Source organism: Alligator sinensis, unplaced genomic scaffold, assembly GCF_000455745.1.
Source record: "Alligator sinensis unplaced genomic scaffold, ASM45574v1 scaffold1023_1, whole genome shotgun sequence".
Lineage (NCBI taxonomy): Eukaryota > Metazoa > Chordata > Crocodylia > Alligatoridae > Alligator > Alligator sinensis.
Window position 1 is genome coordinate 878,343 of NW_005842373.1, and position 13,032 is coordinate 891,374.

The 13,032-nt window shown below is 45.2% G+C and overlaps 1 protein-coding gene across 1 annotated transcript in view; it reads left to right on the forward strand.

Annotated features, from left to right (window-relative positions):
- Positions 1-13,032, forward strand: part of GLP2R (glucagon like peptide 2 receptor) — a 183,244-nt gene that overhangs the window by 99,173 nt on the left and 71,039 nt on the right. The window contains exon 7 of the mRNA XM_025210754.1: positions 4,944-5,103. Coding sequence (XP_025066539.1) covers positions 4,944-5,103 — 160 coding nt within the window. The remainder of the gene's footprint in view (positions 1-4,943; positions 5,104-13,032) is intronic.

A 13,032-nucleotide genomic window follows, 5' to 3' on the forward strand; every position in this document is an offset into this window, starting at 1 on the left:
CAGGACGGTGGTGCCCTCCCTGTATGAGGCATGCAGGGAGTACTTGAGGGAGGAGCTGTGCAAGGCAGGTCCATGGTTGGCCTTACAATTCACCTCGGACATCTGGAGCAGCTGGCGTGGAGATCATGCATACCTCTCCCTCACAGGGCACTGGTGCAACCAGTCAGGCTGTCGGTGGGTTCTCCTTCAAGAAAGGTGATGGATGAGTCCCACATGGCAACTGAGATCATGGGGGCCATGATCCACTTGGTGCAGGGGTGGCTCGTTGGGCAGGGTGAGCTCACCCGCGGGTTCATGTTCACTGACAATGGGGCCAATATGATCAAGGTGGTCCATGATGCAACTTTGCTGGCATCCTCTGTGTGGCCCACAAGTTGCACCTCCTTGTCAGGGACGTTTTGGAGGGGGACATGGCTGCTGGGGATGGTGCCAGAACCACCAGCAAGCATCCGAAGACCATCAATAAGATGGCTTTGCTCAGGGAGATTGGGATCAGTGGCACCCTGAACAGAGCTGAGTACAATGCCATCTCCTAGATCTTGGTGGTCCTCAAGTCCTTCCTCAAGGTCACTGAGACCTTCAGCACTGGCAATGCCCTTCTTAGCCAGGTGATTCCTGTAGTGAGGGAACTTCAGAACCAAATGGAGAGGTTCAGGGATCAATGTTCCTTGCTGGGACAAGCCACTGTCACCAGACATGCAGGCACTGGTGAAGCGGCTGAAGGAGGGCATCAGGAAATGTCTTGATCCCTTGCAATCCAGTATGGTCCACATGCTGGCTGTTATGTGTGACCTGAGGGTGAAAGGGAGAGTGAGTGTATGTGGCAGCAAAATCCTAGATGAGTGGATGGAGGTGCTGGTAAAGAAAGTCAGGGATGCAGAAGGGCAGAGGTGGGGGGACATGGAAGTTGGCAATCCACTGTCCCGTGCCAGCATGCCATCCACCAGCCTGTCTCCTCCTCCACCACAGGTGCTGCCAATGTGGGCCAAGGGTATGGCTTCCATGGTGGGGTCCAGAGGCACCAGACCCCACCATCAGGCAGGTAGTGCTCAGGCCTTGGTGGCTGCCTATCTTGCCAAAGACATGGAGCTGCTGCTGTGCGAACCCTTGGCCTACTTGGCAAGCCACAGCCAGATGTGGCTGGATCTGCCATTGTTGCCCAAGAACACCTGACCTGTCCACTGACCAGTGTTTCAAGTCAGAGGGTGTTCAGCATTGCTGGTGATGTAGTGATACCCCACCGCACTGCTTGGATCCTGGCTTGGCGGAGCAGCTGGTGTTCCTGAAGGTCAACCTTCCGCTGCTAGGGTTCCCCAAGCTCCACCTGCAGACGGAGTGAATGCCATCCTCCTCACTCCATCCACACCTATTTCCTTTTTTCCTTTTTTAAAAACCAATTAATGCCCCCACTCTCAGAGCTGGAGGCAGCACTCACTGCATCACCAGCCAGCAGGGGAAGAACATTTCCCTGCTGAGCTCCCATGCCAGGATGAACTTGGAGGTATGGGCTGGGGCTGTGGGGAAGGAGGAGACCCTAGGTCCTGGGAATAACCACTAAAACTGCACTCTGCGAAGGTCAGGAGGCCTGGTGGGACTGCCGATGGTATGGCAGCCCCAGGAAATGCCAGGACTGAGGATCTGGTGAAAGGTGGGTAGGAGGCTCCATAACCTCCAGCCAACACATGCACACGCACAGTCCTGCCTGGTGAAAACCCAGACCCATCGCGTCTTTGACAGGCCTGAGGCTTGCTGGTTGCAGTGGAGTTGCGAGGCTCTAGGTGAGCTCAGCTTAGCTGCCTGGGATGCCAGCTTTCAGCTTGAAAAACCCTTTGTCAGGCTGAGGAAGCATCTGCAGTTGATGTGTCTCCTGGTCCTGGATGGATGGAATAGTAAAGAAGCCTCTCCACTTTTACCTGTGCTGCTACATCCCCCTTCGTCCCACCCCAGCCTGTCCCTCACCTCCTGATGCCTCCATTTCCATTTTCACTGACTGGCTTTCTTGCTTGCATTGCATGCCAGCGTCTGGCTTCTTTACTATTCCTTCCATCCAGGAACAGCACACACATGAAGTGCAGATGCTTCCTCAGCCTGACGAGTGGTTTTTCAACCTGAAACCTTGCTAAGATATATTTCTCTAACTATTCAGTTAGTCTACTAAAAGATACCAGATTGACCAAAATAACCTTGTCTGCCAGTGCCATGTCCTTAGACCAACACAGCTACAACCTACATCCCTAGCACCTGTCCCCAGTCAGCTGACTAGAAGGAGGTAGGGCCCTGGGCACATCTAAGCTTCAGGGCTTGGACTGGCAGGGAATGTTCTCTGGCAGCTGCTGGAGAAGAAGCTCCTGCAGGGAAGGAAAGAAAAGCTCTGTGACAGTTTGGCTGCTTGAGGTGCTAGTGTTACTGTGCCGCTTACTTACCTCTTGTTATTTAAAGTGGTGGACTGAACTGAAGCTGTAGAGGTGGAGGAGAACTCATGGGGGCACACTACCATGTTGTGTAGAGGCCCCAGTGCCAGAGAGGGCATGCCTTAACACACACACAAAGTCATACGTCATGAGTTTTGCTTGTCAGCAGCTTATGGCTGTTTCCCAGAAACTGCTGCACCTGTCTTCTTAAAACCTGGTAGGCTTCATGACCTCAGAAGGGACTACCATGCCTGCTGTTTTCACCCTGCTGCACCTTAACACATACACATGGCATGAGTTTTGCTTGTCAACATCTTGAGGTGCAGTTTCTGAGAAACTCCTGTACCTATCTCCTTGAAACTTGGTAGGCTTTGTGGCCTCAGCAGGGGCTACCATGCCTGCTGTTATCACTCCCCTGTGCCTTCACACTTACAAGCGAAATGAGTTTTGCTTTCAAGACTCTGAGATGCAGTTTCCTAGAAACCCCTGCACCTACCTCCTTGAAACCTGGCAGGCTCCATGGACTCAGCAGGGCCTAGCATGCCTGTAGTTTTCACCCTGGTGTATCTTAACACACACAGATTGTCACCCATGTCATGAGTTTTGTTTGTCAGCAGCCTGAGGTGCAGTTTTCCAGAAACCCCTGCACCTATGTCCTTGAAACCTGGCAGGATTCATGGCCTCAGCAGGGGCTAGCAAGGATGCACTTTTCACCCCACTATGCCTTAACACACATGTGACATGAGTTTTGCTTCTTAGCAGATTGAGATGCAGTTTCCCAGAAACCGTTGCACCTATCTCCTTGAAACTTGACAGGCTTTGTGGCTTCAGCAGGGGCTACCATCCCTGCTGTTTTCAGTTGAGTCAGGCAAGAAATGACAAAGTTATAGGCAGTTTCATGATTTCCCATTATAGCCTATGGGCTAAACGTTGAAATGCGTCGAAACAGTGAAACAGTTTTGATGAAATGAAATGTAACAGTGCTTCGAAACAAAATGAAATTAAATGTTGAAACAAAACACTGTCCATTCGAAATGGTGAAACTGAAGTCAAAAGAAAATGGTGCTGTTTCGCACAGCCCTACTGTTTGGTACTGTCTGTGATGTCACAAGTTTCCACCTAGACTCAGTTACGTATACCTAGGACCCTAATTTAAACTTTCAGAGATTCACAGATTGTAAGGGGCTGGAAGGAACCTCACAAGATCATTGGGTCCAGCCCCCCTGGACTAGCCAGGAAAGACAGCTGGGCTCAGGTAACCCCAGTGAGGTGACCATCCAGTCTCCTCTTGAATATTTCCAGGGTAGGTAATTGCACCACCTCTGGAGGGAGTTTATTCCACAGTCTGGACACCTTGCCCGTGGAGAAGTTTTTTCTAGAGTTGAGTCTGAAACGGTCTTCCAGGAGTTTGTGGTTGTTACTCCTGGTTTTCCCCAAGGGTGCCTTGGTGAACAGTTGTTCACCATGCCCTTAATGTATTCCCCTGATGTAGTGATAAGCTGCTACCAAGTCCCCTCTCAGCCTTCTTTTTTTTAGGAGGAAGAGGTCAAAGTCCCTCAGCCTTCTCTTGTATGACTTGCCTTGCAAGTCTCTTATCATATGGGTGGCTCTTGTCTGGACTCTCTCAAGCTTTTCTACGTCCTTGTTGAAGTGTGGTGCACATAACTGGACACAGTATTCCAGCTGTGGTCTCACCAATGCTGTGTAAAGTGGAAGAATTGCTTCCTTGATTTTACATGAGATGCATCAGTTGATGCATGCCAGAGTATTGTTTGCCCTGCTGGCTACAGCATCACACTGACAGCTCATCTTCATGCAATGGTCTATTATTACCCCTAGGTCCCATTCAATTGTGGTGCTAGTGAAATTAGTGCCACCAAGCCTGTATGTTGGAGACTGTTTGTCCCCAGATGGAGCACTTTACACTTCTCAATGTTGAACCTCATCTGGTTCCAATCCGCCCAACTCTCCAGGCTGTGTAGGTCCGCCTGTATCTGCAGCCTATCTTCAAGCATGCCCATGCCTCCCCATAGCTTGGTGTTGTCCACAAACTTGGCCAGTGAGCTCTTCACCCCCTCATCCAAATCACTGATAAAGATATTGAAAAGCACTAGACCAAGCATGGACCCCTGAGGGACACCACTGGCCACCTCTTGCCAGGATGACACAGATCCATTCATAAGAACTCTCTGGGTCCTACCTCACAGCTAGTTTCCTACCCACCTAACTGTCAAGCAGTTAAGCCCACAATCCTCCAATTTTCCCATGAGAACATCATGGGATACTATACCAGAGGTCTTTTGGAAATCTAGGTATAATGTGGACTTCTCTCTCGTATCCAGGTGGCAACATGCATGGAAACTGTAGGCTAGTAACACAGTGAAAGTCTAGAAAGGTGTCTAACTGAATTAAATTAGTTATGAAAACCACATGCTAGTTTGAAGGATACACAAAGTCATATAATAACTAGGATTTTTCATTCATTTTTAAATGTTATATAATATGTAATAATTTATGATGTAATTTCTGCAGATTTCAACCGTTTGCAGGACGGCACAGTTTTTCATGCATTATTTTGTTGGTACAAATTATTTTTGGCTTTTGGTAGAAGGAATTTATCTCTACACATTATTGGTGACTGCAGTACTCCCCGACAAACAACTACTAAAGACATATACTGTGATTGGATGGGGTAAGTAAATAACAATTTCAAAGAAATGGTTTGTCATGTTCTATTTGATAGATATGATAAAATGGATTTTGATATGTTATGGAAAAAAGAGGAGACTGGATTATGTTCTTAGCTCTGCAGTTTGTCAGCTTCCTTATACTGATAAGGTACCTAGAATTGATCATGTGATCAGGGTCCAGTTCATAGCAACATAACGGGTAGGGCTCAGCAGTTGACACATTTAAAATTGGTAAAATAATCTGTAACCTTTCCTCTCTTGTATTAAGAGGAAACAATGTTCCAATACAAAAACCCCCAGCTTCCGCATTTTTTAAATGTCAGTCAGGTATTAAAATGATATCAGTGACTATAGATATTTGTTACTGAATAATTCACATTATGAGACAACTATCCAGAAACATCTCTACCTACATAAAATAATCCTGTGTTTACATGTTATAATTGTATGGTATAGCATCATATTAAGGTAGTGCCAGAAATTCTATTTTGCCAGAGGTGGTGAAGGTTTCTAAATACTGTGGCTCAGATTCTATTCTACCCCTAAGACACTGAAGTGGCACTTAGGCAGCTTCTAGTCATGGAAGATTGTATCTGTTCCGTATCCCTGCCAAAACCCAAAACCACCATTGTGAAAACAGACCTACCTATTCACTCCTTGTACACCCAAGCTTAGCAAACAGGCAAAGTAGGTGGCTGAAAGGTTTCTAAGGCTCCAAATAGATGTCACATTTACCCCAGGGCCAGTTGTGCCAGATCTTAAAAGTCACAGGATTATCAGGTGCATACATCATCCTTCCAATCAGTGTTCATTGAGTGGTTGAATACACTGCCACTTTTCTGCCAGTAGGCGGCCAGTGAGAACACTCATCCCAGTATGTCTTGCAGTGGTCAAGTGTTAGTTGGTTGGGCCAGCATCATGAGCTTACATGAAAGATTGCATAGAGAAGACAATGCCAGCAGGCCTGGACAGGCAACATCTAGTCATATAGTGAGTGTGAAAAGATAGTTTGAGGGTGAGAAGTTCATGAATTTGGATGACCAGCAGTGATGTAAGAACTTTCATATGTCCAGGGGACCTTAATGGAGATCTGAACTGAGTTGGCCCCCTGCCTCTAGCAGCAAACTACTGGGATAAGGTTGCCTTTGTCCGTTGAGAAGCATGTCACCATCACAATAGGGAATCTTGCTATCCCAAACAGCCTCCAGTCTGTGGCAAACCATTTCAGTGTTGAGAAGTCCACAGTAAGTGAAGCAGTGTGGGTGGTATCTCATGATCCAATGGCTTATGGCCCCACCAATCATACACCTTGCTGACCCACAGGAGGTTCTGGACAGCTTTGCCTGGAATTCCCTGTGTCAGCCTAATCAATGGCAGACATGTCACCATCCTTCTCCCTGCATAATGGTAGCAGGGTAAGCTTCTTGAAGTGCCTGAGCCTGCTGGGGTGAGCGATCCTGCAGGGCCAGGCACACTTTGTGAAGCACCTGACCCAAGAATGGGGGACCCCTCAACTCTGTAGGCAGGCATGCAGCTTAGACCTGACCCGATGTACCCAACTAGTCCATGCTGGGGCCAAGACCCAGAGAGGGGTCAAAAGGGCTTGGGGTCCTGACTGGCCTAAGACAGGGCCAGGGACTAACAGGGAGCTGAAGGTCCCAGAGGGAGGACCACAGTTAATGGGTGAAGGGTCTGGTTGAGTCTAGCTGCTTGAAATGCCATCTGCAAGACTTGGGCTACAGTGCAGGGGTGGAAAGGAGCTGCAGAGATCCCCCTAAACATTGGGGTGCAAAATGGGCAGCCTCCAGCCTAATTAACACCATAATCAGGTATCATCAAGGCATGGCAGGAAAGTGAGGTGGGTGGCTGGCCCATAGACAGGAGGCAGGCTAGTGCTTGCACTGGGTGTGAAAGCTTGCCCCTGTCACAGAATACAAACAGAAGGGAGTACAACTGTATCCTGGTAGTTAGAGGAGTTAACTAGGAGGGGAAATCCTGGGTTCAGGACTGTTTATGTATTTGATGTTAGATAGTCATTGAATAAAATGGAAAAGTATTGGGAGTGTGGACAAAATTCAGGGCTTCTTCCCAGGGTAGCTCCTACTGCACTGGGCCACAGAACTGGGTTCTCTTTTGCTTGCTGCCATGACTCCTTGACTCCTTTATTCAGGTACCCTGTGGCCCAGTTTCAACAAGAGAGAGGGATATCCAATCTTTAGTCTGTTGTCTAAGATACTCTCTGGGAAGTAGGCAATGTAGGCTCAAATTCTCAGCAGATGATGCGGGCCTAGGATCCCAGTTTTTTGTTTTCCAGGCAAGTGCCATAACCACTAAGCTGTTGGGCAAAGGGTAGGCACCATCAGCACACATCTTTCCTCACTTTATTCACTTAAGTAAATGCTACTGTTTCTCAATTAAGCACATTGGTAGGTGTCTCTGAGAGAACTCTGTCCGAACAGGGTGTCTTCCTATAGCAGGTCTGGTCAAGTAGGATCCTGACATGATGGAAGAGTGAAAGGCCATCCATAACTCTGGCTACTGAGAGAATGGGAAAGGTATGTGATATGTATATCTCCCTCAGCTGAATAGGATTAGCCTCTGGGGACATACAAGGCTGCACATAAAAAGAGCAGGAGATACAGGCACCTCAGAGGGGGAATAGGATTACCCTCCTGAGCCTAGACACATCAGTTTGGGGCAACCAACACCAAAGTCTTAATCACCTTAGAGGCAAAATAGGATCTGGGCCCACTGTCTACTATGAAAGACTCCCATCCACACCATGACAATCATTTTCCTGTTGGTTTTAGATTGAATATGTCAAATATATTTCCCTTGGCTATCCTATTCCTAAATATCATGCTACATTTGCTTGCTAGGGTCAAAGAGAAAACCAAGGCTTTCTGATTGTCAGTATTCAGCAGCTTATTCAGTGGCTGTCTGGTCATTACTTTTACAATGTACTGGCACTTGAAGACTATAAATGAAGATTATGAACTTGATCCAGAAATTAATAGTTGTAATTCTCTGGTTTGTTATGCTGGACAACAGAGGAGACTACTATAACTGTTTCTTCTGGCCTTAAATCTATGGTTTTATATGAATTTAACACTTAAATGTCTGTGTATTTCAGTAAAGCCAAACTTAAAATAATTTGTGTACATACAAAAACTGTAGAATGTAAGCCGTCCTTAACAGTGGGAAACTGTTATAGGATGCAGTGACTCCGAGGAAGATTTGAGGGTTAAGGTGGAGAATCAACTGAACTTGAGCTCCCAGCACAGCACTGTGGCTGAAAGGAATTAGGCAATCCTTGGATGTCAGAGGAATATCAAGTAGGAGTAGAAAGATTATATTACTTCTCTATTTGGCACTGGCACAACTATTTCCAGAATACTGTGTCCAATTTTAGAGTCCACAATTCAAGAAGGATGTTTATAAGTTGCAAGGGTTCTGAAAAGAGCCTCAAGGATGACTAAACAGTTGAAAAATATGTCAGATAATAAGAAATTCCAGGAGCCAAACATATTTGTCTTACTAGAAAGTTAAAGGGAAACTTGATCACAATATATAATTACCTATAGAGGGAACAAAACTTTAATAATAGAGTTCAGTTTAACAGATAATAATTCCAGCAGTGGTTGGAAGTTGAAAACAAACCAATTCAATCTTAGCAGTAAAGGTATCCAGTGACTGTAACACCTTACTAAAGGCTGTGGAAGCAAGTTTTGATTAAGACTAAATGTTTTTTCAAAAAGATTCTCATGTGGTAATTCATGCAAGAATGAATTCAGAAGAGACTCGTAGCCTGTGTTATACAGAAGGCTCAACTGGATCATGGCAAACACCACATTGGACCGTAATTTTTTATAAAAGTAGGAAAAAGTAAATTCTGTCATATCTAGGAGGATATACTTTTTCCATAAATAAGAAAGCTGCTGAATCCTTTTTTAACTTCAAACAACTCAGCATTATTTACAGAGATGCAGCTGGTACAATTTGCATTTCTGGTAAAAATTTGTGGTTGACAATGTTTAGCAGAATGAGAAATAATAAGAATAGATTTAAAATTATTTTTAAGCAGTTACCATTAAAATGTGTATATTTTAGTACAGCCAAATTGAGACTCATAACTCTAGAAACAAAGACCGTAGATCACATTATCATAAATCCAGGATATGGAATTCAGTCCCAGAAAGCAGTAACTTAAAAAGAACAAAAATGTCACAGTAGAAAAGCAAGTGAATATGAACTCCCAGTGTAATGTTAATCTAAAGAACTAAACATGATCCTTGATTAGGGGACTATGGAGTTGGAGGCAGGAGACTGAATTACCTGTGTATACTGAATTAGTGAGACCATTAATGGATATCGTTTCCTGTTCTAAAGTCCACATTTTAAAAGGGATATAGAAAAATTGGAGAGAATAGGACTTGAGGTCCCTTTCAGCTCTACTTTCTTATAACCATGTGCATCAAAAGAACATTACAGCGGTTCTGGTGTCCTCCCGTCCCTGAAGTCAAAATACGTCATAACTTAGATTTTTCATAGATGCATAGATGTTTGGATCGGAAGGGACCTCAGTAGATCATTGAGTCTGACCCCCTGCCCTGGGCAGGAAAGAGTATGGGGTTAGATGACCCCAGCCAGGTGCATGTCTAGCCTCCTCTTAAAGACCCACAAGGTAGGGGACAGCACCACCTCCCTTGGAAGCCCATTCCAGATTCTGGCAACCCTTACCATAAAGTTCTTCCTGATGTCTAACCTAAATGTGCTCTCCATCAGTTTGGCCATTTTGTTCCTAGTCACTCCAAGAGCTGCTCTGGTAAACAGAGCATCTCCTATTCCTTGCTGCCCCCTGCCTCCTGATGAATTTATAGGCAGCCACAAGATCACCTCTCAGCCTTCTCTTGTGGAGGCTGAAGAGATGCAGGTCCCTCAGTCTCTCTTCATAGGGCTTTGCCTGCAGGCCCCTAACCATGTGAGTGGCCCTCCTATGAACCCTCTTGAGGATGTCCACATACCTCTTGAAGTGTGGTGCCAAAAACTGGATGCAGTACTCCAACTGCAGCCTGACCAATGCCGCATAGAGGGAAAGTATCACCTCCTTGGACCTGTTTGCCATGCACCTGCTAATACATGATAAAGTATGGTTAACTTTACTGATTGCTTCATTACATTGGTGACTCATGTTCATCTTGGTGTCTACAATGACTCAGAGATCCTTTTCCACTGCTGAGAAGGTCCTCCCCTAGCCAGTAAATATCCTTCTCCCTAGGAGCAGCACCTTGCACTTGTCTTTGTTGAACTGCATCCTATTCTGTTCCAACCTGGCCAGATCCACCTGGATTTGTTCTCTACCCGCTAGTGTGTTAACTTTACCTCATAACTTGGTATCATTTGCAAATTTGAACAGAGTGCTTTCCATGCCCTCATCCAAGTTACTGATGAAGACATTGAACAGCACAGGTCCAAGGACCAAGCCTTGTGGGACTCAACTGCCCACATCTTTCCAGGCTGATACTGATCCATCCACCACCACTCTCTGCGTGCAGCCCCTAAGCCAATTTGCCACCCACCTTACCGTGTAATCATCTACATCACAGCCACTCAGTTTATCTGCGAGAATAGGATGAGATACCATATCAAAGTCTTTCTTAAAATCCAAGTAGATGACATCTACCTCGATTCCTGCCTCTAAATATTTTATGATATGGTCATTAAAAGAAACAAGGTTAGTCAGGCAGGATTGACTTGCTATGAATCTGTGCTGGTTGCCCTTCAGCATTGTTTTTCCCACTGGACTCCCACAAATGTGATGCTTAATTTTTTCAAAGGTTTTCCCAAGGATAGAGGTGAGACTAGCTGCTCTGTAGTTACCCAGATCCTCCTTCCTCCCCTTCTTGAAAATAGGGACCACATTGGCCCTTTTCCAGTCCTCTGGGACCTGACCTGAGCACCATGAGTGCTCAAACAGCCATGGTAGTGGCTCTGCTATGACAGTGGCCAATTTCTTCAGCACCCTTAGATGAAGATCATCTGGGCCTGCTGACTTAAACACATCCAGCCCCTCCAAGTGTCCCTAACAGTTGGTGGGATAGTTTCCCTTACAGTTGGTAGCCTGTCTGTGGTCCAGTTGGGAGATTTGTCCTGATCTGACTTCAGGAATACAGAGGCCAAAAACTCATTGAAGATGTCAGCCTTGCCCCCCCCCCCCAATCTATCACTAATTGACCTAGTTTTTCCTGTAGGGGTCCTATGCTACCCTGCACCTTCTTTTTACTCCCTATATACCTGAAGAAAGATGTTTTGTTGTCTGTAATTTTTGTTGCCAGCCTAAGTTCCATTTCTGCTTTGGCCTTTCTGACTGCCTCCCTGCAAGTACAGGCCAAGTAGGGTCAAGTAGGTGTACTCAGGCTTGGTAGACACCCCCTCCTTCCACAGCCTGTATGCCTCTTTTTTGGCCCCTAGGATTTATAATATGTTATAATCGATGGGCACATTTACAGGAGATGATAACTGCTCAGTAGTCTAATAATGTACAGTAGCGTGCTGAGCAAAAACTCTGTTAATATGCTACTGCACAGTAGTATTAGGCTACTGCACAGTAAGCATCACTAAAAACCCATGCACTGGCAAAACTGCACAGTAGCTCAAGTTACTGCACATTGATTTAGTACTTGGTTAACCAAGTACTAAACTGAATGTGCAGTAACTATGGTGCATTAATGAACATGTAGACACACCTAGTGGAAAGAATTTGTACTAATATGGCATTAATTTCAAGTTGTGTTTTCCAGAATTTAAGACTAGAAGGAATTCATTACCTTCAGTTTATAAAAGGGAAGTTCAACAGGACACCTGCTCACAATCTCTAGGTACTCATGCAGAGCAGACATCTCATGCTAGAAGGTTTATAAATCTAGTCTAGAACACAGAAGAATAGAGTGACTGTAAACTGAAGTAGGTAGAGTTCATGTTGAAAATACAGTGCAAGGTTGTAACAGCATGGTAATCAACTGCTACATGAGAATGAATTTAATCACCTCTTCATCAATTTGGGAGGAAGATGATACTTTTTAACTGGAAGGGAAATTACCAGTGCAGTATATTACCACATCTTACAGAGGCCTGTGGTAGACTGTCACTGGAGTTTTAAAGTAAGAATTAATGTATTTCTAAATGAAATGGTATAGTTCAGCTGTTAGTTATTTTGATCTATGCAGGATCAGGCTGCATAGGATTTTCAGATTAGATGAGTACAATGATACCTCCTTTTTTAAAATTGCTGATTGTATTAACCTGTACATTTAGAACCACTGGTACTGATGAATGCAGGCATCAGAAAAGTAGCACACCTTGATGTGATGGTGATTGGAGCTCAATAAGTATTACCAAAGACAAATTTTGTTAGAGTGGACTTAAAGCCATGAATGTGTGTCAGGATCTGAAGGGTAAAAACCTTTGAAAGTGGTTAAATAACTGGAGCACTGAGATCACTGCCTGTCATACTGACCTGTATTGTCTCACTGCTTCTTTGTACTCATCCCTGCTGTCTGTATCCACCTGTTGCCTCTTGTCCTAAACTCAACACAATCTATGGCAGTGATTATATTTTGCTCAGTGTTTATAAAGCATCTAGCACAGTGGGGTCATAGTCCATATGTAGTATTCCTGAATCCGACTATAACATAAATAAAACTTACTCCACGGGTGGTGCTCCATCCCCACCCACCCATGCTTACACCATAGCACCTCTCCAGGTACTGCCAGGGGTATGCATGCTCTCACTTGACAACCCCTGACTTAGATTATACCAAGTGACACAAAAGGTTGTGGATAGTGCTGGGACTCAAACCCAAGTTAGTTAATTCCTAGTGAAGAGTTTTATTCGCACCTGTCCATCACCTTCCAAGCCTTAAGCTTGTCCT